The sequence below is a fragment of the Pimephales promelas genome, chromosome 11 (assembly GCF_988280905.1).
Source record: "Pimephales promelas chromosome 11, fPimPro1.hap1.1, whole genome shotgun sequence".
NCBI lineage: Eukaryota > Metazoa > Chordata > Actinopteri > Cypriniformes > Leuciscidae > Pimephales > Pimephales promelas.
This window is the reverse complement of record NC_142779.1, coordinates 13,597,607-13,618,970: the sequence shown is the minus strand read 5'-3', so window position 1 is coordinate 13,618,970 and position 21,364 is coordinate 13,597,607. Positions and strand designations below refer to the sequence as shown.

Genomic DNA, 21,364 nt, shown 5'->3' with positions numbered 1-21,364 from the left:
ATAAGATAAAATATAGCTGAATTTCTAGTTGACTTGCCTTTTGTTCAATACAAATCATTTTAAATGTTTACCTTTGGTTTATTTAATTATTTTTCGAAAGTCATAATTTCCCATTTAGCGTATATAAAAGAAAGTTCTCCATAAGAATGGATTTATTTAAACTTTAGGCGTTTACTAGTCAAAATATAAATATTATTATATAATTATCTACAATATAATTGCTTGTCCGTGTACATACTTTATGTATTTTTTTTAGAAGTGTTTTTCCATTAGCATCACATCTCTGCATTTTGTTTATCATCTAGCATAGAACATTAAAATACTTTGTGTCAGCTTCAAATTATTAATACTAAAAGATTGTAAAAAATAAATATTTATAGTAAATGTAAAAAATAGAAAATGTTAATCACACAATTGAGTTTTCATCATTGATCATTGCCGTCACTTTTCTAACAAACGCTGCATTATATTAAATGCCTAAAGAATGACTCACTCATTGTTCCCTTACTTTACCACTTTTTAACCCTGAATTCGAGAAAATGTATTTGTTTTTTCTCCTTATCAGTTTGCTATTACTTCCTGTTTTTACTAGTTATTCTCTTGCAGAGTTGCACGCACAGGGGCCTCTCTATCATGGTCTATTTTGCCTTTCCAGGAATTGTCAATATATAGACAACTTCCTAGTTCCTGGATATTTGATTTCCAGTCTTTTTTTTTCTCAGATATGGAAGCTGTGTTTACATGTTATAATAATCGCTTTTCCTCCTCTATTTCCTTTTTGCTCCCCTCTCAGTGGATGATCCGGGAGCCGCACAAAGTTGGCACCTTCTTTGGCTGCATCGGGAAGGATAAGTTCGGGAAGATCTTGAAGGAGAAGGCAGAGGAGGCCAACGTGGATGCCCACTATTACGAGCAGAGCGAGGAGCCCACAGGGACCTGCGCGGCCTGCATCACTGGCGACAACAGGTCAGCCACCCCTTTCCTCTAGGGAGGGCCCTTATCGCTTCCTCAGGATAGCACCCCCCCCTGCACACACACACAGTGCACATTCACACACCCCACCTCACCATGCACTGGGACTCACTGTTCCCTTGCCGGCTGTTCTGCTCTTTTCCGCCAGAGCTCTTGATTTATTTATTTGCCGGGGTTAGATCAGCACAGAGGTATTTTGATACACCGCATGACTTGGCCCTGAAGGGTGCTAGATTCCATGACTGAGCAGATATGTGAAACTGATCTGACCAAATTATGTGCTACCTACATGTTTGAGCATTTGATGCGTTTAAGTGTTATTTACTGTTTCTCTGCTTGAGAAGGGGATGTGATTTGTAACCATTTAAGCTCATTGACTTATTGTATAAATCTCTAATTTTTATATAAACTCTGGGGACTCCCCATATAATCTTAAAATCTAATTCTGATGCCAATGACAGTAGGAGTGGGAGCTTAATAATAATGATTAATTTAATTTTTATGTGGTTCCTTAATGATTTTATGAATGACTCTTCGCTCTTGATAAGAATATTTAGTAAAAGATAAAAGAAAAACACACTCAGAAGTTTGATGATGTTTTCAATTTCAACAGAACAGATGTGACAAATCAGAAATAAATACCTTATATATAAATTTTATGTAATTTAATTAGCTTTTTATTACATTATTCGTTTGTATTAAATGTTTATATTATTGTACGTTTGCTTGTAGTTATTAGTCAGACATCACAAAATGAAAATGAATACATTTCGGTTCCGTTAACTGAGATTTATTCAGTAACCACTGTAAAAAAAATTCTGTAAAATTAACTGGCTCATAGAAGTAGTTTGTTAAAGTCAATCAATATTTTTTTGTGCTATATATTCACAAATGTGCTGCTTAGTAGTAGTGCAGGAAACACTGTATTTTGGAGCTTAAGAGACGTGGTCACTATAAACTGTTTTTAGGAGTTACACTGAAAACTTGTATACTTTACTTATTTCATAATCATTCCTGGGAGGACAATTCCTTTAATAATAATAAAAGAAAAATGCATGCATTTGCAGGGGCACCGGTGTCAGTGACATCAACTGAATAATAGATGCACCTCTGAGGCAGTCGTGATCGTTCAGGTGGTGATCTGCATTTGTTTTGCATGTGTCAGCCATGCTATGGCTTTTTAATAAGAGCTGCTAACAAAACTATTGCAAGTGTGTGTGTACATGAGTAACTGCTCACAGGTCACAGGTGTCTCTTTTGAAGCGAGCTGACAAAAGAGAAGGACTTTAGATCATTCTGGTTACTTGATTGTAAATTCTTGCTGTAAAAGGGTTTATGTTAAGAGTTTTGATAAAAGTAAATGCTAACAGATAGCTTTCTCCAGGTATCTTAGACCGCCTTGGAGTACATGTACTTTTGGTCATGTTACGCATTTTTAAAAGGGCCCATGTAGCCCGGAATATATGAAAGATTTATTGGGACTGGTCTCATTGTTTAGACTGTCATAGATAGTGTTGAGAGGGCTATGTATTAGAGACAGTTTGAAAAACCAGTGGCTTGTAGAGCTGTCAGCCTTGGCCTTATGAGGCTCTTCTCATTAGCACCTCACCTGTCAAAGCAGACCCTTTCATTACAGGAGATTCACAGACTGCAGCTCAGGGCCTGAAAGCGGCTTGATCAATATCTTCCTCAATACTTTCTCCCTGCAGCTATGCAGAGCACCTGTGCACTGCCGCCAGTGAGACAAGCCAGACGGGAAACGGTGTTAAAAGACTGGCTTGGGAGGGGGGAGGGAGAGGTCCCGGGTCTACAGCCTGCAGCGAGAGGTCTGCCCTTCCTCTCAGCAATGCTTCCCTCTGTGAGCGATAATGATAGCGTGGAGGAGAGTCCGACACAATCTGCCTGGTCAGATCAGCGTGACTCTGCCACTCTAAATGCTTATTATGCCTTAATGGATTTGATTTTGATTAACACGATGACATCAAGCAGAAGGGTGTCAGATCTGCATCTTGCATGTTCCACTGTGAAAATTACAATCAGTTGCTTTTTTTGTGAAGGGGATCAACCCGAAGCACCTTTGTAACCATGACTTGTGCAGGGGTGGAAAATACAGCATCTCTTGGACATTGCGACAACACACTACTAAAGCAACTAGCCTCATCCCCCTTTTATTTTTTGTTTATGCCTTAGGCTGGAATTATTTAAATGAGGGGATTTGTTACTTGCACATTCTCAGAAGAAAACTGAAGACTCCAATCGAGGCGTTCAGAAACCGTGCTTACTCCCTTTGGAGTGGACTTTGTGCTTTGTAACTTTTACCTTTTTCGTGCTCAAATAACATTAGCAAGTTGAAAAATGTAAAAAAAAAAAAAAAAAAAAAAAACCTAAAAGGACCCCTCTAAATTTAGTTTTTTTTTTATATTGCCATTTATTGGCCCCATGAAAATAATCTTTACATTAAAATTAGGGCTGTGCAAAAGTTAATTGCGATTAATCGCATCCAAAATAAAAGGCTGTGTTTACATAATATATTTGTGTGTGCTGTATATAATTATTTTGTATATATAAATACACACACATGCATGTATATATATAAGAAAATGTGTTATTCCTATATAAAATATTTATATTTATATAATATAGATTATGTATTTATATATATATACAGAATTTAAGCGCAAATAACTCTTAAATATATACATGCATGCATAGGTATTTATATATACAAAATAATTATATACAGCACACTCAAATATATTATGTAAAACAGACTTTTATTTTGGATGCGATTAATCGCAATTAACTTTTGCACAGCCCTAATTAAAATAGGAAGCATGAAAATAATTATTAGCTCATCACCGTACTGGCCTGAAATTTAGTATTGGTGCATCTCAAATACATAGTCAATTTAGATAGGAAATTTTAAGTTTGGAATGGTGCATGCTTGTTAAAAAGGTTTCAAAAGAAAATATTTGTAAATCAAGTGTAACATACATACATACATATATATATGTGTGTGTGTATATGTATATATATATAAAGAGTTCAGCCTCTAAGTGCCATTTGACATTTTCTTCTAGAATGATCATTTTTATCAAGCTTGTATATTTAAGTTCAGTGAATATACAAGTATATTCAATATACAAGTTTGATAAAAATCATCATTAAAGAAGAACATTTCAAATGGCATTTAGAGGCTTTTGCATCTGAACTCTTCATATATATATATATATATATATATATATATATATATATATATATATATGTGTGTGTGTGTGTTTGTGTGTGTGTGCATATTTATGGTTACTTGATTTACATTTATATTCTCTTGAACCCTTTTTAGCAAGCATGCACCAGTTCATAAATACTATGTCTCTGCTATTTCTATCAATGCTTTTCACTTTTCCTCCAAAAGCCATAACCGCAGGTCTATCGATTCTCATTTGTGGCCTGACTGTGCATAGCAGTGCTTCTTCTGTAAGGCTAGTAATCCTGGTCCATTGTAGCTGCTGGCCTGTTGGGACCGCATCCTCTCAGTAACAAGTGAATAATGAGAGTGGTTGTTTTTCAAAGTGGAATTAGTTGTTTTTGTTGATACGAGGACCACCGGGAGGTTAATGGAGAAACAGCAGTCCCGGTGGACGTTTGCAGTTCTCCTGCATTATTGATTTGTTTGTTCATTTATTTATGGGAAAGGTCTTGTAAGGCATTTGCACTTAGATAAAAAGAAGAGAAATAAAGAAAAAAGCGTGTTGATATTTAATTCTAGCAGAGCTAAGACAAAGCAGCTGTTTAGAAAACCATAGTCCATATGTTAGCCGTATTCCGCCTACAGCAATTTACAAAGTTACAGCAGCACGTTTTCAAGGAGCTACATAATTTACACCATCACCCTGAAGATAGAGTTGGTTTCTCTACTGCATTATGTGGCTTCTTTCATATAAATCCATTTAAGAGAAGGAAATGGGGATTGGTGTTATGTGAAATAGACAGTGCCTTTAGGACGTATAATGATGATAATTTGAAGATACAATTTTTCTCCAAAACTTTCTGGAGAAAAAAATATTTCTGAAACAGGTATTTTATTTAGGTATTCAACAAGTAATTTTTGTCTGGGCAATTTATCTTGCTGTATTTTTAAAAAAAAATTGTATGCCTACCAGGGTTTTCACTTTCACATGACCCCACTACAAAACATAATAATATGCTTAATATGCATATACATAATATAATATATATTTTTAAATATATTTTATTTATTGAAACAAATTTGTGTGCATGCCAGAAATTATAAGAATATGTACAGTTATTTTAGATTATTTATGTCCTGTGTATATATGTAGTATTGTTTAAATGAATACAATTTATTAAAATATATAATGTTTAGGTTATGTTTTCTGTACAAAAAAAACAATGTACAACAATTTAAAAGATTTTTAATTTCCAGTCCTGGAAGCTGGAATGTATATTTCCATTAACTAAATCCTTTAGGAAATATTTAAACATAATTTTTTTGCTGGAAAATAATGGCTTAATCTGCGAATTATTTGTTTATAATATTGACCCAAATCTGTACTCTGAAAGTTAGATTTACTGTAGTTTTGTGATTTTTCTTCCATTAGGTCTCTTGTTGCAAATCTTGCTGCTGCAAATTGCTACAAAAAAGAGAAACACCTCGATCTGGAGGAGAACTGGAAGCTTGTTGAGAGGGCCCAAGTTTACTACATCGCTGTAAGTAGAAATGCCTCTCTTGACACTTTTGCCTTAATTTCTTGCAGTTTGTCACCATGTGTTGCAGTGTTAAAATTCAGCTTCTCAAGTTTGCTTATTCTTTTTTTCAACCAAACTATCAGATTGCCGAGGGTTAAACTTTTTCCTCTTTTCATTTTAGTTTTTTTGATCACTTTGCCTCTGTTAATGCTAACTGCATACATTTTGGCACAGGTGTGTATTTTTATTGAAATATGTGTATTTTTATATTTCACTGCCATTTTCTTTTTTGCTCTAGATACACAAAATACTCCCTCTCAGCGTCTTTTGGACAAAAATGGCCCCATTGAAACCCATTAAAACTGCAATTTTTAATCCCAGGGCCATTTAACTATAAAATTATGAAATCTTTGTTAAGAGGCTTTCATTCTGTTGGGAAGGTTTCAATTTTTTTTTTTTTTTTACCATATGGTGCCATTTTTTTCCAGGTTTGGTCTATAAAACAAATATCGCTTTATTCTTGTTTTCTGCCTCAGAATATTATAGATCCAATTGGATAAATTGTGCAACGATAATTGTGTGGGTGTGTTGGTATGGATGTCTGAGTGTGGTTAGTATGTGTGTTATAAAAAATACGTGTGTGTTTTGTAATATTGAGAGAGAAAAACTCAACTGCAAATAACGAATCCAATCACTGTGTGCACGAGTGGAATTTTGCTGGCACCCAATGGGGAAAAATCTGTTACTGTGCCCAAACAACCTCTTACCGAAAGCTAATTTTTTGAAATATCAACCTCAAATTTGGAACACAACTTTAGTTTAGTTGAGTTCAACTTGTTTTATAAAATATATATTTTATATAAAATCATTTTCAGCAATAATTTTCATAAACTTATTACTTTTTTTATTACTTAACTTTTTTTTTTTTTACTTCAGTAATAATCTGCCAAGGGTCTTCTTTAAAATAATACCAAACTTAAGTCTGTGCTCCCAAGCTTCACATTTTTATGACAGTTTTTTGACACAGACATTTTTTTGTCCTCATTTTACCTATTTGTAACTTTGTTAAATTGATGCACAAGGGTTAAATGTTTTTTGATTATGACAATATTTCTACCATTAGATCACAAACTATGTAATTTCTGTTCCAAACCCAACAATGCAGCGATGCATGAAGTCCTGAACTGTAACTGGTTCTGCAAAGTGGGGGGAAATGCAGTCTGAAGCACAGTCGGTCTGCTTGCAGCATCGTGCTCTTTGACCTGTGAGAGTCTAGATGTTTGATCAACAGGTCAGAAGGGGGTGGAATGACTCACTCCTAAGGGCATCGACCAGACCGAAGCTTACATTTACTGCACATGCACCTTAAGCCCTTGACAAAACAAGTTTGTCTAAGCACTTGTCCACTCCGTCAGTCAGCTGTGCTGGTTAATTCTGAGTACACTCTGCGAGACGAGATAGATGCAAAAAGCCGCTGCTGGTAATTACCGGTAATCAAGGTTGGTGTGAAACGAGCGACCCCATTACACTCCGACCTTATTGTTAATGAGCCATTGCGAATGTGATTGGGATGGCTCTTAATGTGAGTCTGTACCTGCTGTAAGCTCCATTCATCGAGGGGAAACTCTGGCATCTGCACAGACTTGGACATCATTTGTTGAATACCTGAATTGTAGGACTGTGATTAACCTCGATGCAGGAGTCAGTCTTTGAAGCTCAATTTGGCAGCCATTGTAACGTGACACTCTAATCAAATCATTTTCGTCCCTGATTAAACGTTTTTCATCACACTGTCGTTTGGTGAATGGAAAGCTCGAGGCTATACATGAATATTGAGGAGCCATTGTGTATTGACGGCCTTTGTGTTTTCCAACATGACTGAATACGCCAGCGTTTATGGGAAAGTGCCCTGATGGCTCCGTCGCTTCATCGGCTTGTTGTCACGGTTGCTTCTTTTCGCGCAAGCTGCTCCACCAAACATTGAGGTCCGCATCAAGTCATGCCTTTGGCTTAATGGCTGTCCTCAACGGCTGAGAACGCGAACGAGCAAGCAAATTCCGGTGTTTATTGAAGGTCTTGTCCCCATTTTGTCAGCTTAGGCTTTTCGGTAGTGCTTGTTTGACAGCGATCCTGAGGGAGAGGTGATAGTTTCTGTTGTGATGCCCTGCTCAGTTTGTCCGAGGCTCAAATTTCAGCTGAGATTGGAGTGTTGAGCGTCCCAGCGAGCAGGCTTGTTTTTCCTCCACAGGTCCAAACCGAGTTGAGAGAGCAGCTTCTTCAGGTCTCCGCTCAACAGACATGTTTAATTCATTTGGCCAAGCTGCACAGCCACTCCAGCCCCCCATTTTTCTTGTTCTCGCTTGCTCTCTTTCTGGCCAGAGGCAGCCCGGTGATGGTCGAGGAGTGTGAGAATTGATTATCCAGCCAGAGAAAGTTCATTACTGGAGTAGATCTTCTTCCATCTTAATAGTGGAGCAACCGTTCCTGAAATCTGCCTCTGGTCACAGTTTGGTGAGCAAGCAGACATGGACCCAGTCCCTAAGGGAGCCGACTTGACCGCAGCAGGAACACCAACCGAGTTCTCGGTGGTCGAAGTCTCTACGGACTTCCTCTTTTTTTTCTACACGCACTTGTTTCTGAGAAGAGACTCCACTGCTTGTTTTGGCTGGGTGTCAGATCTTGATAGTTTGAACTGAGAAACTGAAAACAGGCCAGTTGATCAAATAAACTGAGTGCTCTTGTTCGTTGTCCTGCTGGTTATCTGGGAGTCTCTGTATTCGACTGACGCAGGATTATGTAAGCGATTTCCTCTTCCACATAACCACCACAGGCTATGGCACCAGCCAGTCTGTCCTTGTTATGCTTCAAGCCGCATCTCTCTCTGTCTCTCTCTCTCTCTCTCTCTCTCTGTTTTTGAGTATCTCTTCTCCTCTGTTTGCACAGAGACTCTTGCCTTATTGTCTATTAAATACAATATAGACTAATTCATTAGGGTTGGTTAAAAATATTGGTTTTCTGATTAATTGTGATCGTCAATCTAGATATCGAGTCATAAAATCCCAGGATGGTTTTTTTTATGTACCACGTAATAGAGTTGTCAAAAATATTGATAATTCGATAAATATCGATACTGAAATATCTGAACGTAATAATACTAATTTCCTGAATTATCGATACTAGCCGAGCAGTCACTTTCACTTCTCTCCAAAGGTGCGTTGACACACCACACGTGACTCACTTATCTCATTCGCTCTGGTTAAATAGCAAAAGTTAAGTGAATGGAAAGATGGCGAGGGTGGCGCCCCCGTGACCGGCTTTGGTTGATTGATAAAGAACACCACGATTTGGCATGTTGGAGAATAGCGCAGACACACGCTTGACACTGTGCGGGATCCCAAAAGTTTTTTTGACTATCAATAATCCCTCACATCACTCATTTTTAAAAATTATTTTATATACTGTAGGTGAAAACAGACTTAAGGAACAGGCTCCAGGGGTATCCTTTAGCAAGCATATGCTCAGCATCAGGAATCAGGGTTTGTTGGTCAGCATCAGGGTTTTTGTTTGGACAGACCTGCCCCCACTGCTAAAAAAAATTAAATAAATAAATAAAATCCAACATTGTAACTCTTCTCATTTTACCTTTTCTGAAATATTAACCAAGATGGCCTAGCATTGTTGTTGATATGAGTCTGTGTTGTTTATTTTTTTCACCATAATTCTTAAAACATAATCTGACTGAGGAATCTTAGACAAGTAAATATTGTAACTGTGGTCAAATGTAAATTAACTTGTGCCTATTTAACTTTATTCAAAAATGATTTAATTCTAGAATTTTCCTTCATTAGCGATTATCATCAATTTGATTACAGAGATATTAAACTAAACAACTAGGCATCTCTTAATTTAATAATGTAATGCCTTTAACTGAAAATGTAATGTTTAATCTCATTATTATATATTCCTGACAGTCTATCCTCCAATTTGAAACTGTTAAGTGCTTTTTTGTTACAGTATATTTTAATCTTTGATAACAGTAGGTAATAAAAATACAACGGATCATGTTAGCTCTGGTCCAATTAAAAAATATTAACAAATAGAACTCAGGACATTTTTGTTCATGTAAAATATACATCGTCATGTTCTAGACTTGTTTGTTTTTTTTTCTCCGTGGTATCGAAAATGGTATCGAATATCGTTATTTTTCAATGTACCGTATCAAAGTTTGAAATTCTAGTATCGTGACAACACTACCGCATAATATATACAGCATAACCAGTGTAATATTCACAAACCATGATGAACCAGTTCTTTTTAGTAAGTCAAATACACATTCCACATTAGATCCGTTTGAGTGGTTAATAAATTTGCATCAAGTTTATATTTTAACAAAAGAATATTTTTATATTTTCATATCTAGCTGTTTGTCGGTATATTTGTGTATATCTATTTGTCTATCTGTCTTGTCTGTCTGTCAGTCAACAAATATTAAAACATTCAATTACTGGAAGTAATGATAGATTGATGTTATTTTAGTAACTTGATTTTAATTTGACACTAATTGAATCAAACAAATAATTGGTGAATCAGGATCAAAACAGGAAATATATTAATACCCGAAATTGTAATTCATCCACCTTTTGGGTCCTCTGCATAAAAGTGATGATTCAATTCCAATTCATTTAAAATGCAAATATGTTGGCTGCGTTTGTAGTGAGTTAGGCTGGATTTATAATTTGTGGCTGTGCAAATATATAATTGCCATGTAACTGGCAAGCGTGTGAGCCCATCTGTGAGATCACAATACAGTGGTGGTCAATCTTCAGCCCATCCCCTTAGAGAGCTCTTACACTGGACTACTTCAGATCTGCTCTGATTTTCTCTTAGCTCCCTTGACATTATGGGAGAGCACATTGTGACGGCACCCCAGTCCACTGGCAGAACTCTTATCTGCTATTTCACGGAATCATGGCCCTAAAATGTACCGTATCATGGTATCAATCAGGGCTGCTCCATTTTCCACCTAAGCACCTCTCGGTAACCAGCTAGATTTACTCATTTAATGGTAAACAAGGACATATTGTGAATCGTGGGTGTAGAGGTCTGCTCGATAGTCCTCCGCGGTGCATTTAGCTGAGATTGTTTTTTAAAGAGGGCTGAGTGGAGACCATCCAGCGCCATTTCCACTTAATACACTGTGGCATGCTTCTGTGCAGTGATAAGGGAGGCCTCCTTGAGCTGTAATCTCCATTGACCTTGTGTTCAGAGTGGAAGACATCCCTGTGTGAGCATGAAACCAAGCAACTCGCTCACTTTAACCTCAGGGATTGATTTTAATTTACCCTGATGGTGTTCTATTGAAAGCCTAGATATGCATTTCCTGAAGGAAATACTGGACCAGTGCTTGCATGGCATAAGAAAAATAGTGACTACAGATGGGTAAAATTGGTTCTGCATAAATGAAATGCTGAATTAATTTGCTGCTTTTTTTGTTTTATTTGACATTCAGCACATGACTTTGTTCACAGTCATAGAATCAATTCAGTCGCTGTAAAGTGTAAAGGCGATTATAAATAATTATATATGCAAGGATGATACAACCAATCACATGATAATTCAGTAAGCAAATATGTATGTTTATAGTGTTTGTGTGTATGTATGAGTACATGTATGTGCATATCTACTGTATATATGTACTTAATGTATGTGCATACATTTATATAGTTATATTACTATACATTATATAGTTAAAATTAAATATATTTAAGTAATATGTAAGCAATAAGATTACAAAATGGCTAAATACGCAAAGCGGAATACCTTATTGCTTTTATAAAACGGTCACCACACAATAAAAAAATTAAAGTAAAAAAATATCACTAAAAGCCTTCCTTCCACTTGAAAAAAATAGTCCCTGACCATGAACAGCAACAATGTTCAAATGTGTAAAATGCATGAAAGCTCAAATAAAAACTACGTTGGAACTTCAGTGTTGCGCAGTGATGAAAAGAACCGTTGGGTGAACACCGTTGGTGTTTTATCATGAAAAAAGCACAGACCAATCAGAATCAAGGATTGGAACTAACAGTTTTATAAAAATATTACTATTATTTTTATAACAATATATGTAAATATATTTGTATATTATATTTTTCATTATCTTGATTAAAAGAGTTTCTATAAGCAAGTTAAAAAAATCAATTATGTCATAAATTAACAGTAATTTAGACAAGTACAGACTCAACCTCACCTCAACTAACTTACTGTAGTAAGGATGAAATCATCTATAAAATGATGTTTGGTTGCACTTTGTCATGTAGTTCAGGGTAAAATAATTGGAGAAGTTATACTTGTGTACTACTTAATGTCAGAGGTTAGAACAAAGAGTGTTTCGGGGATGTCAATATAGTGCTGCCTTGCAAGCTCTGTAGATATTAACAGCAATGCTCTTTCTTGTTGTTGCCCTCGTTGTTTCTCCTCCCCTCCCTCTTTCCTCAGTTTCATTCATCTGTAAATCAGATTAGCGTGAGGGAGTTTGTGCGGTAAAGCACTGATTAATGATGCCTGCTGCCGACTCCCAGCGCGCCCGCTACCGAAGGGTGCAATTGGACGAGATGAGAGTTAGAGGCTCGGGCCAGGCCGGGCAGCGCGCCGCTCTGCCACCGTGGCATGGCAGAGGACAGCATGCAGGCAGAACAGCCATTTTTCACTGGAGAAGAGAAAGAGGGGAGGGAAGATGAAGGAGGGAGTGGTGTTGAACTTGTGCCAAATGTTTGGTGGCAGGCTGTTGCTAGGAAATCAGAATCCTGAGGCAGAGTGTTCTTCAGTGAGCAGTAATGAGAGACCGGAACAGAGCTGCAAAAAACACACACTCCAAAAATGGAGAATGATTTCAGATACCGAGCACATTCACAGGGCCAGTTGTGCTGTGAGTTTTGTTCCGATGTCTATCACAATGTGAAATTATGGTCAAAATGTTGGTTAGGGGGATAGTCCTCTCACTAAAAAATGAATTCTGGCATTAATTACTCTTCTTTATGTTGAAGGGAGATATTTCGAACAGTGTTCGAGTTACTATTCCTAGTCCCCATACATGTTCATTGTATGGAAAAGAGCAGCGTGCACATTCGACTAAATATATCATTTTCTTTTTTACGCCAAAAATAAACTCATACAGGTTTAGGACAGCATGAAGATGAGTAAATGTTCACTGGTTTTTGGGGTTTACTATCTCTTTAAAACGTCCTATTCATCATTAACAAAACATTTTAAGCAATTATTTGGAGCCTTTAAATAGTACCAGTAATAAAAAATACAATGTAATTTATTTCGATCATTGATTTATTTTTCTCTCTCTAAAAAATTGGTGAAAAAAACTGAGTAAATGTTCATTTTTAAGCGAACCATGCTTCTCGTCATAATTGTTGTGCATTAACCTTAGCATGTCATTTGTCTCTGCTGTGAGTGAACACGCAGTCTCTGAAGGGATCGACATACAACCATTCTCTTAAAGAAACAGAAGCAAACCACCAAAAAAAAGGTGTGTACGTGTTCACATTAAGGGGGAGGGAGGAAATAGAAACAGGGGTGTGGTGAAGTGTGAGAGGGATGAAGATAATTAAAAGCGGGGTCCAATGGGCCTCTGAGGCCCCAGCTGCAGATGGTTCTAGAATAGGCCAGGGACATAAAAGAGGAGCTCTTGACACTTGCAGGCGTGTGCCAGCTCCATTGAGTGGATGCTTCGTCCAGGGAGGATGTGGCTGTGCCGTGGAGGAAGCCGTGAAAGGAAGTGTCACCTGTGAAAAAGAAACACTGTCTGTTTTTCGCTCACTAACACTATCTATAGCTTACTTTTCACATTGTGCATTTGCCTAGCATGAGCTTTCAGACCTGTAAGTGCTATGGTGCACACAAAGCAGGTTGAGCTACGTCTAAAATACTGTCAGCAGAGCAGGAGAGAGAGAAACCATTAACTGATACAGCAAGCAGTATGGCAGCCTACACCCTGAAGTGGCATTATTCTCTCTCTCTTTTTCTCCATCACCCTCTCCCTCTGTTTTTCCCTCTTCCTTTTTTCACCAATCAGACATCAGAGTTCCCTGGCAACCAAATTGGGCACAGGGTTGGGGGTTGGTTGTATTTCATACTCATAATGACACCTCGTTCACAAGGGCTCTGCCGATGATTTCAGCGAGGTGACTCGCAATGCCATCCCTCCCACGTAGGTATTGCTGCTTTTGCTCAGGCACACATATACACACACACACACTCACACACGTTCGCATACAGGCAGCCCTCCTGCTGACCTTGAGCTGAATCTGGCTTCATATGCCCGGCAAACTGTATCCCCCCGCCCCATCCCACTCAATTCCACCTAGAAAGATCACACAATGCAAATCCAGCTAGGGAGGGTAAGAAAATGACTGGCAGCCATCCTGTCACTGCTGGCTGGTCACTATGTTGGGTTGTGCTGATGAAATTTAAGTGGTGCTGCTTAATAGGGTTGTCGCATACTAATATTTTAGTAGTCAAAATTAGGACTTGAAATTTTATATTGCATTATATTTAAGGGCCAAGCACTGAAATTGCATAGACACCTATTGAAATCGTTGGCTTTCTTAATTATTATTATTATTATTATTATTTCCTTGTCTTCTTCTGCTTGGGAAGTCTATGGTTGGTTGCCCATAGACCTGCTTGCGGTAAAGTTATGAAATTTGGCAAACTGATAGAGGTCAGTTCACACATTAATCAAACCAATTTTGGAGTCTCTAATTCAATCCCTCTAGCGCCACCACCTGGCCAAAGTTGCACTCATGTTTACGTTAATAACTTTTGAACTATAAAGGCTAGAGACAAAATTTTTCTGATTCCACCACCTATTCGAACTGTGCCATCTATTGTTCAAAAGTGATAAACCATTAAATTATATTATCAGATATATTACTGTATATATGATTTTTCAGCCATTTTGGATAAAATTATCTCCATCATCATTGCTCATTGTTGCAGTTGGTCTGACACTCCAAGCCATGTTGACATGTCTTATTGTTGTCGTTGCGCTTGGCCCCGATATTTGCTGCTTGCAGCTATATTATTATTTATAGCTTTCATAAATAACGTGTTACTTTCTATATAACTATCGATTCAATATATTAATCCATTAAAAATATTTAACACAATTAACAGCATCCCTCCCTGGCAGCCTTTGGCTAGGGTTACAGTATATCCAGCGAGAGAGAGTGTAAGTGAGAGAGAATGGCTGACTGAAGTTTGTTTGCATGTTTCTGATTTTTTTTAACACAGAGGAAGCATTTTGTGGCGCAGACTGCTATACTGGAGAGCCCAAATTAATCATAAACCCTTGCTAAACTAATCTATCAATTTCACCTAGCAGTAATATTGCACTTATAATCTGTTTACCATTTTATTATTTTCCCCTAATAGCAGTCAGTAATGGCGAGGTCCTACATAATGATAAGAGCCTAATTGTACAATTATACGCACGGTGCATCTTAACCATTAGCTCCGCTCCCCCTTTTACCAATTCATTTATGCATTCATAGTGCAAACACAACAGCAGCCAGTTAGGTATTATTTGCCATGTGTCTAATTTGCTGTGAATCAGGAAGGCATTTGTTCTAGTTGGAGATAGGAGGATATACCCGGCATAGGCATGTTTGCGGTATAATTGAAGAATCATTAGCTGAGTGCATGTTGGTTGTGTGTTATAACGTGACGTAATGGCATCTCCTGTGACATGATTAGATATTAGCCTCGTTTAGTCACTGCATACATCAATTACTATTTCATTGTGTTACTGTACACTATCATTCAAATGTTTGTGGTCAGTACAATGTGTGTGTATGTATACATATATGTATTATTTAGATGCGAGACCACTACGTATCACAGGTGTCGCTCATTACCACTTACTCCGCTCTCACGTCACTCGGCCTCGTCCTGCTCGCCACATCGAGAAAATACATAACCAGCCAGCGTTCAAAACTTTCTGCTTGCCTTAGCTCGATTCAAAGCGGTAATTACACTTATCAATTTGAGGGTGGATCCAGAAAGGTTCGAACGACAATCACCAGTTACAAGTTGACAACTAGAGATTCACCCGTTGTAAAATGCAAAAAACTTCGTTCGGACTTCGGAGTGGCTACAGAAAAAAAGAGACTGCAACCGGCCCAGGGCCTGAAATTAACACCCGACCACCTGCCAAATGCGGGTGAATTTTTCTATTGGCGGGTAACACTGTCAATCTACCTGCCACATTGGCGTGGAGTGATTCATTAGGATTTTTACATTTCAACTAAGTTCGCCATTGCGTTTGACTTTAGCTAAAATGTGTCGGCACATTACTGGGGTAAAGAGGCCAGCTGAAACAAACGACCAACAAAAAGATGAGGATGAGAAAAAGAAAAGTAAAAGAAGACATTTTAATACAAAGTGGACAATTGGCGGCAATAGCGAGGTTCGTGAGCGGCTGATTTATGACAGCGACTGTTGTTTCGGAACGTTCATGCGATCAGAAGAAGACGAGGCCCTTTTCTGACTACGTTTGGATGTGCGAGTATTAAACTGTTGGTGAGATGGGATGAGATAATGTAACGCTGACGTAGCCTACAGTACAACGACAGTTGCACAGATGTGTGTGCATGTGCAACTGTGCATGTTGGGAGTTGGGAACCAGTGAGAAAGTATCCGGTAACTTTACCAGTAATAACAATATTAATTTAGTTCATAGTTAACGGTTCCTGAACGCTGTAACTAAAAGCTGTCAGGATCTGTCTACGTGACTAAATCAGCCATCAACACAGCCGCGTGTGATTTGTTTACATACGAGCTGCGGTAGGTCTATCTGTTGAGTATATACGATATAGCCTATAGGCCTATATGTTGTGTGAGTATCAAAATCAATGAATAAAAAGATTTTTTTTTAAATGTATGTTCTTAGAGTTATTATTATTACTTGACAGCACTTAAATGTGTATTCTTACAAGTGAAAGAACAATATTGTGAAATTCCCATTTTTTTTCACCATTATATAAAGGTGAAAAAAAAATAAAACAGGAATTTCACAATATTGTTCTTTTTACCAGCCATTTTTTGGCTGAGGCAAAAAAAAAAAAAAAGAAAAAAAAAAGTGGCTGGTAAAAAGTCTCTGTGGCAGGTGAATTTTTAAATCCACCTGCCACAGTGGCCGGTGGCCGAAAAAGTTAATTTCAGGCCCTGAACCGGCCAATGCGAAAACAAGGATACATATCGGAAGGACATTGCATGTAGTCAGGCAATGCTGACATTTTTAAAATTAACAATTTGAGAACAAAGTGTAATTTGCACGGTTTTGCGGGATGTGATAACTTATAAGCGATTGTCAGATTTAATCAGCGCGATTTACTGCAATGTCAGAACCAGAACAAAAGTGGATGTTACTAGTTCAGATGACATTTTCCGGTGAGAATTATGTTGGTCATCCTTCCAAAAAGAATAATCTGTGATTCTGAATGGCTGTATCCACGCCGGCGCAGTGACGGACAGCCTCACACTCTCCTCAAACATTGTGCCGTGTCGAGGGTGATAATTCCGCCAATTACTGCAGTTGCAGATTTCGAACAGAGATGGCGACAGAGGAAAAACTGCAGACTACAGCTTTAAAAAATCACAATTACTGATTATTTCATGAATATTTTGTATAGATGAGACCAGCACTACATTTTTGCAACGTTTGTGAGAACATTTTCAGAAAAGCAAGTGGCCTTCAAAAGTTCCAGTAAATGCATGTACTCAGAAGAATGACACTCAAGCACAGTAGATGCCTCTAAAGTGTACACACTCTCTCATGCTCATTGCCGTAAACCTCCTTCAAACACAATCCTTTCCTGTCACTGAATAGGACTCGAAACGATCAAAGCCTCATGAAGTCGCATGTTAGATCACCGTTTGATCCGAAAGGAGTGCTCTCCATGGCCAATGAAAACCCCTCTTCCTGCCTGCCCTCGGGGAGGAAGCGACCGGCTGAGAGGTCAGGCTAATATTTAGAGATGATAAGTGGATACTGCTGGAGGTCTCCAGGCCTCTTGTTAAGGGTTAGTTACCCGGCTCTGAGAAACCCCTCCTTCACGCCACCTCAGACATGGGATCGCTGCTTTACCAAACACTCCAGCTGAAACATTCATGCGCCACGGCCGTGAAATTGCCACGAGTAGATGAAGTGCAGAGACACCCGAGTTGCAGCTGATTGTTTTTTTTAATACGTTGAGCATTGAGACTCGCACATCACTACACAGATCCGAGTACGAGAGCGGGATGATTTCGCCGATATGACAGGATCAATAAAATATCACAGAGTGTTAAATACTGCATCAAGTACATGCTGAGATCTAGCTGAACGAGGCAGCGGTTTCGAAACGTGGTGAATGATTTAAATGCTAAATGACATTGACTATATATCTCATACTATTGATCTCATTCTTGAATTTATTTTAAAGTCCTTCCCCTTGAGTCAAATGGTGTCTTGGCCCCCATTGCAGGGGTTACCTAAGTGAGACGATATTACGCTGAACTTCTTTTCACCCATGTTTGTACGGCTAAAGGCGCAGTCTGTGGTATGCTTAATATTGTATTTTCCTAAGATTTATGAGCACTTTTGGAGCCCCAAAAAGAAGAGATAAAGTTTCCTTCAAAGCCACAATTCACCTCGTCATTTATTAGCGGCAGCGGTTGGGTTGGCAGATCCCAGCTATGTGTGTGAGAAGAGTTGGAGTAACACTCTGCAGATGTTTGGGCATCAGAGTATGTGAGCGGAGTGGAGCGGCAACAATTTCCCCTCCACGCTCCAAGCATTATATAATCACTCCGCTCCAGCTCCGCTCCGGGTTCACCATTTACCGCTCCCGCTCCACTCCTCGCTCACTGATATCAGAAACACCGCTCCGTGTTCGCTCCCCAAGGAAATTCCGAATAAAGTATTTAAGTATGCTTTAAAATCTCACAAAATGTCTCCTCATCATAATAGATACATAGGCATAGTAAATAAATAAAAAACAACGTTAGGAGAATAGTTGCAATGTTGTTTATTGGATTTGGATAGTGTGCAAACTTTTCCTATGACATGCTATGCTTATTACAGGTTATCAGCATTATAAATTAAATATCATTGCTGCTTTTTGCAGAGCACATTTTGTTTGGAAAGAAGAAAATAACTACGTTTTCATCAGTTATTTATCTACGGGTCGCTACATTTCTCACAGATTCATGCTCATTTAAAATCAAATACTGACAGATAGCCGACTGTATGATTACATTTGTTTGAATGCAATGCATTAGTGAGAAAGCGATTGCGTTGGTGAATAAGTGTTACCTGTTTAAAATGTGCTTTTCCCCGCCCGATCCAGCGCCCCATCTCATGAAAGTGCGTAGGCTATCTATATTTTATTTCTCGTGGGCATAGCCTACGATACGCACTTAATGGCAAGAACGCACTTCACACCCATCCTAACCAAGGGGTTTAGTGTGCGTCATTTGCACGCACAAACAATTTTTTGGCATATAGGCCTAATAATAGGCACGAGAAATAAAATGTGTGCTATAGATTCGCACTTTCATGAGATCGTGGTGCCCGCTCATATTCAGTACAGGCTTGATAACTATAACCTCCCGCAGCCACTCATGTCCATCGGCGTCATCATAACCCTCACATTTTTTTCTGATTTGAGTGATCCATCTGTATCATGCTAGCGTAATGTGTTTAACACGTGAATCCTTACTAAAAATGCAGTTCTATAATGAGCCGTTGGCATGAATTGTCCTCGTGATAGAGCGGTAGTGGAGCGCGCTCGGAGCGAGTGAAAACCACGACGCTCCGACTTTAAAAAAATCCGCTCCGCGCTCCATTCAAAATCATGCCGCTCCACTCCTCGCTCCGCTCCCACTCCACTCCGCTCACATACTCTGTTGGGCATAGAGCAGATGTCAAGAGTGGGGGATTGGGGAAAGAGGGATTCGCACTTCTCAGAGCGATCACTCTTTTTTTAAGTTTACATCACCTGCAATTGTAGATGGGGAAATAATGTGCACATTTACGCAGCTCCCTTCCTCCGTGTCTACTGTATGTAGAGCTTTAATGTGGACCTTCTTGCATGTAGTTTTTCAGAAAGCACTGAGGCTTTTCCAGAAAGCAAGAGGTTGTAGGTTATTTTTCTTTTGCCCACCCAAGCTTGTTTTTCCTCCTTGTTTTTCCCACTCTGAGAGTCAGCGCTGGTGTAAAGTGAACTGGTGTGGGTGAGCGTATGCTGAGATTTTGGTAGGCATGTATACCGAAGACCTGAATATCCTTTTACCTTTTCTTGTGTTTGGCTTTATAAATGTCTCTCTTTTTTCTTTCTAGTCAAAAAATGTCTTGGAATGTTTGGAAGCTTGCTTAGCCCTGAGATATAATTTTTTCCGTTTGCTTTCCTCTGGACTGTGATGTTAACAAGCGGCGTTTGATTTATTTGTATATTGTTTTTAAATCGAGTTGTTTGTTGGCTGAAACCTGGCACACCTGGCTGAGGCCCATCATCCAGCCTCCAGGGCACCCGCTGAAAGAAGCAGCAGCAATGCAGCTGTACTCCCACACACACACACACACACTCACTCCCTCATATAAACAAGACATGCTTCATCCACAACACTCGCCTTAAGCCTACTGGCTGGATGCTGTGGTCATGTTTAGGACATGTAGGAAATGCAGTGAGTATCAAATACATGTAGGCGTCACCTGACCTTCATGTGTCTGATCTTTTCTGTCGGCTAAACATTTAAAACAAAAGTTTGATGTAAGAGATTTAAATTAAGACTGTATTTGGGAGTTTCTTCAACTTTGACACTTTAATATCCCAGAGGTTTCTTTAAAAACTCCTTTTTATTTTGTTGAATGAAGTTCACATCAATACAGTTCCTTCATTTACTTATTTTTTAGTTTTATTCTTGTACCAAATTCAAACGTTCAATTAAAAAAAATTTAAATCCATTCTAAAAATGATTTTTTAAATAGGCTATACATAAACCCATTAATGAAATGTCACTTTTTTTTCTTGCTCAGACTAATTTATACTTAATCACATTTTGTTTCATGATAATTTTACATGTACACAACACTGAACAATTATTCAAAATGTTTCTATTTAAAAAACGAGTGTACTTGTAGGGTTAGGGTTAGTATTAAATGAGATTTACTAGAAAATACAGAAAATTCATGATCAATATTACCTGTGAATTATTTGCCATTTTCAGCCAAAATGTGATTTGGTCAAATTGTGCAAAAAGTGAATATTCAATTATCATTAATCAATTTTGTCTGTATAGGGTACTGAGTTGGAGCTATGGTATGAGATTATCCTCAAAAACAAAGGAGGCTGCCATTTTATTAAAAAATAAAATTGAATTTGAATAATTGAAATGACTCCATTTTTAGGACAAAAGTGATCATTTTTGACAATTGGGTTCAAGATCATGTATTTTCTGAAGCTCAGAATGCCCGTAGTTGGAGAAATGCCCATGTATCCTAATGACAAACTGTAAAGTATTTACCCTGTAACAGGACCTCTTAGCATCACAGACTGTCTTGTTCCTATTTATGGAGCCACTGACAAGAAACTATTAAAAGAGCTATTAGCCGGTGACATAACAATGT

General features: G+C 38.2%; 1 protein-coding gene across 2 annotated transcripts in view; it reads left to right on the top strand.

The window, feature by feature from the left end:
• The window catches only part of adka (adenosine kinase a), a 159,319-nt gene that overhangs the window by 69,604 nt on the left and 68,351 nt on the right, over nt 1–21,364 (top strand). For both annotated transcript variants that reach the window (XM_039672133.2, XM_039672135.2), the window contains exons 5-6: nt 794–966; nt 5,595–5,703. In XM_039672133.2, coding sequence (XP_039528067.2) covers nt 794–966; nt 5,595–5,703 — 282 coding nt within the window. The remainder of the gene's footprint in view (nt 1–793; nt 967–5,594; nt 5,704–21,364) is intronic.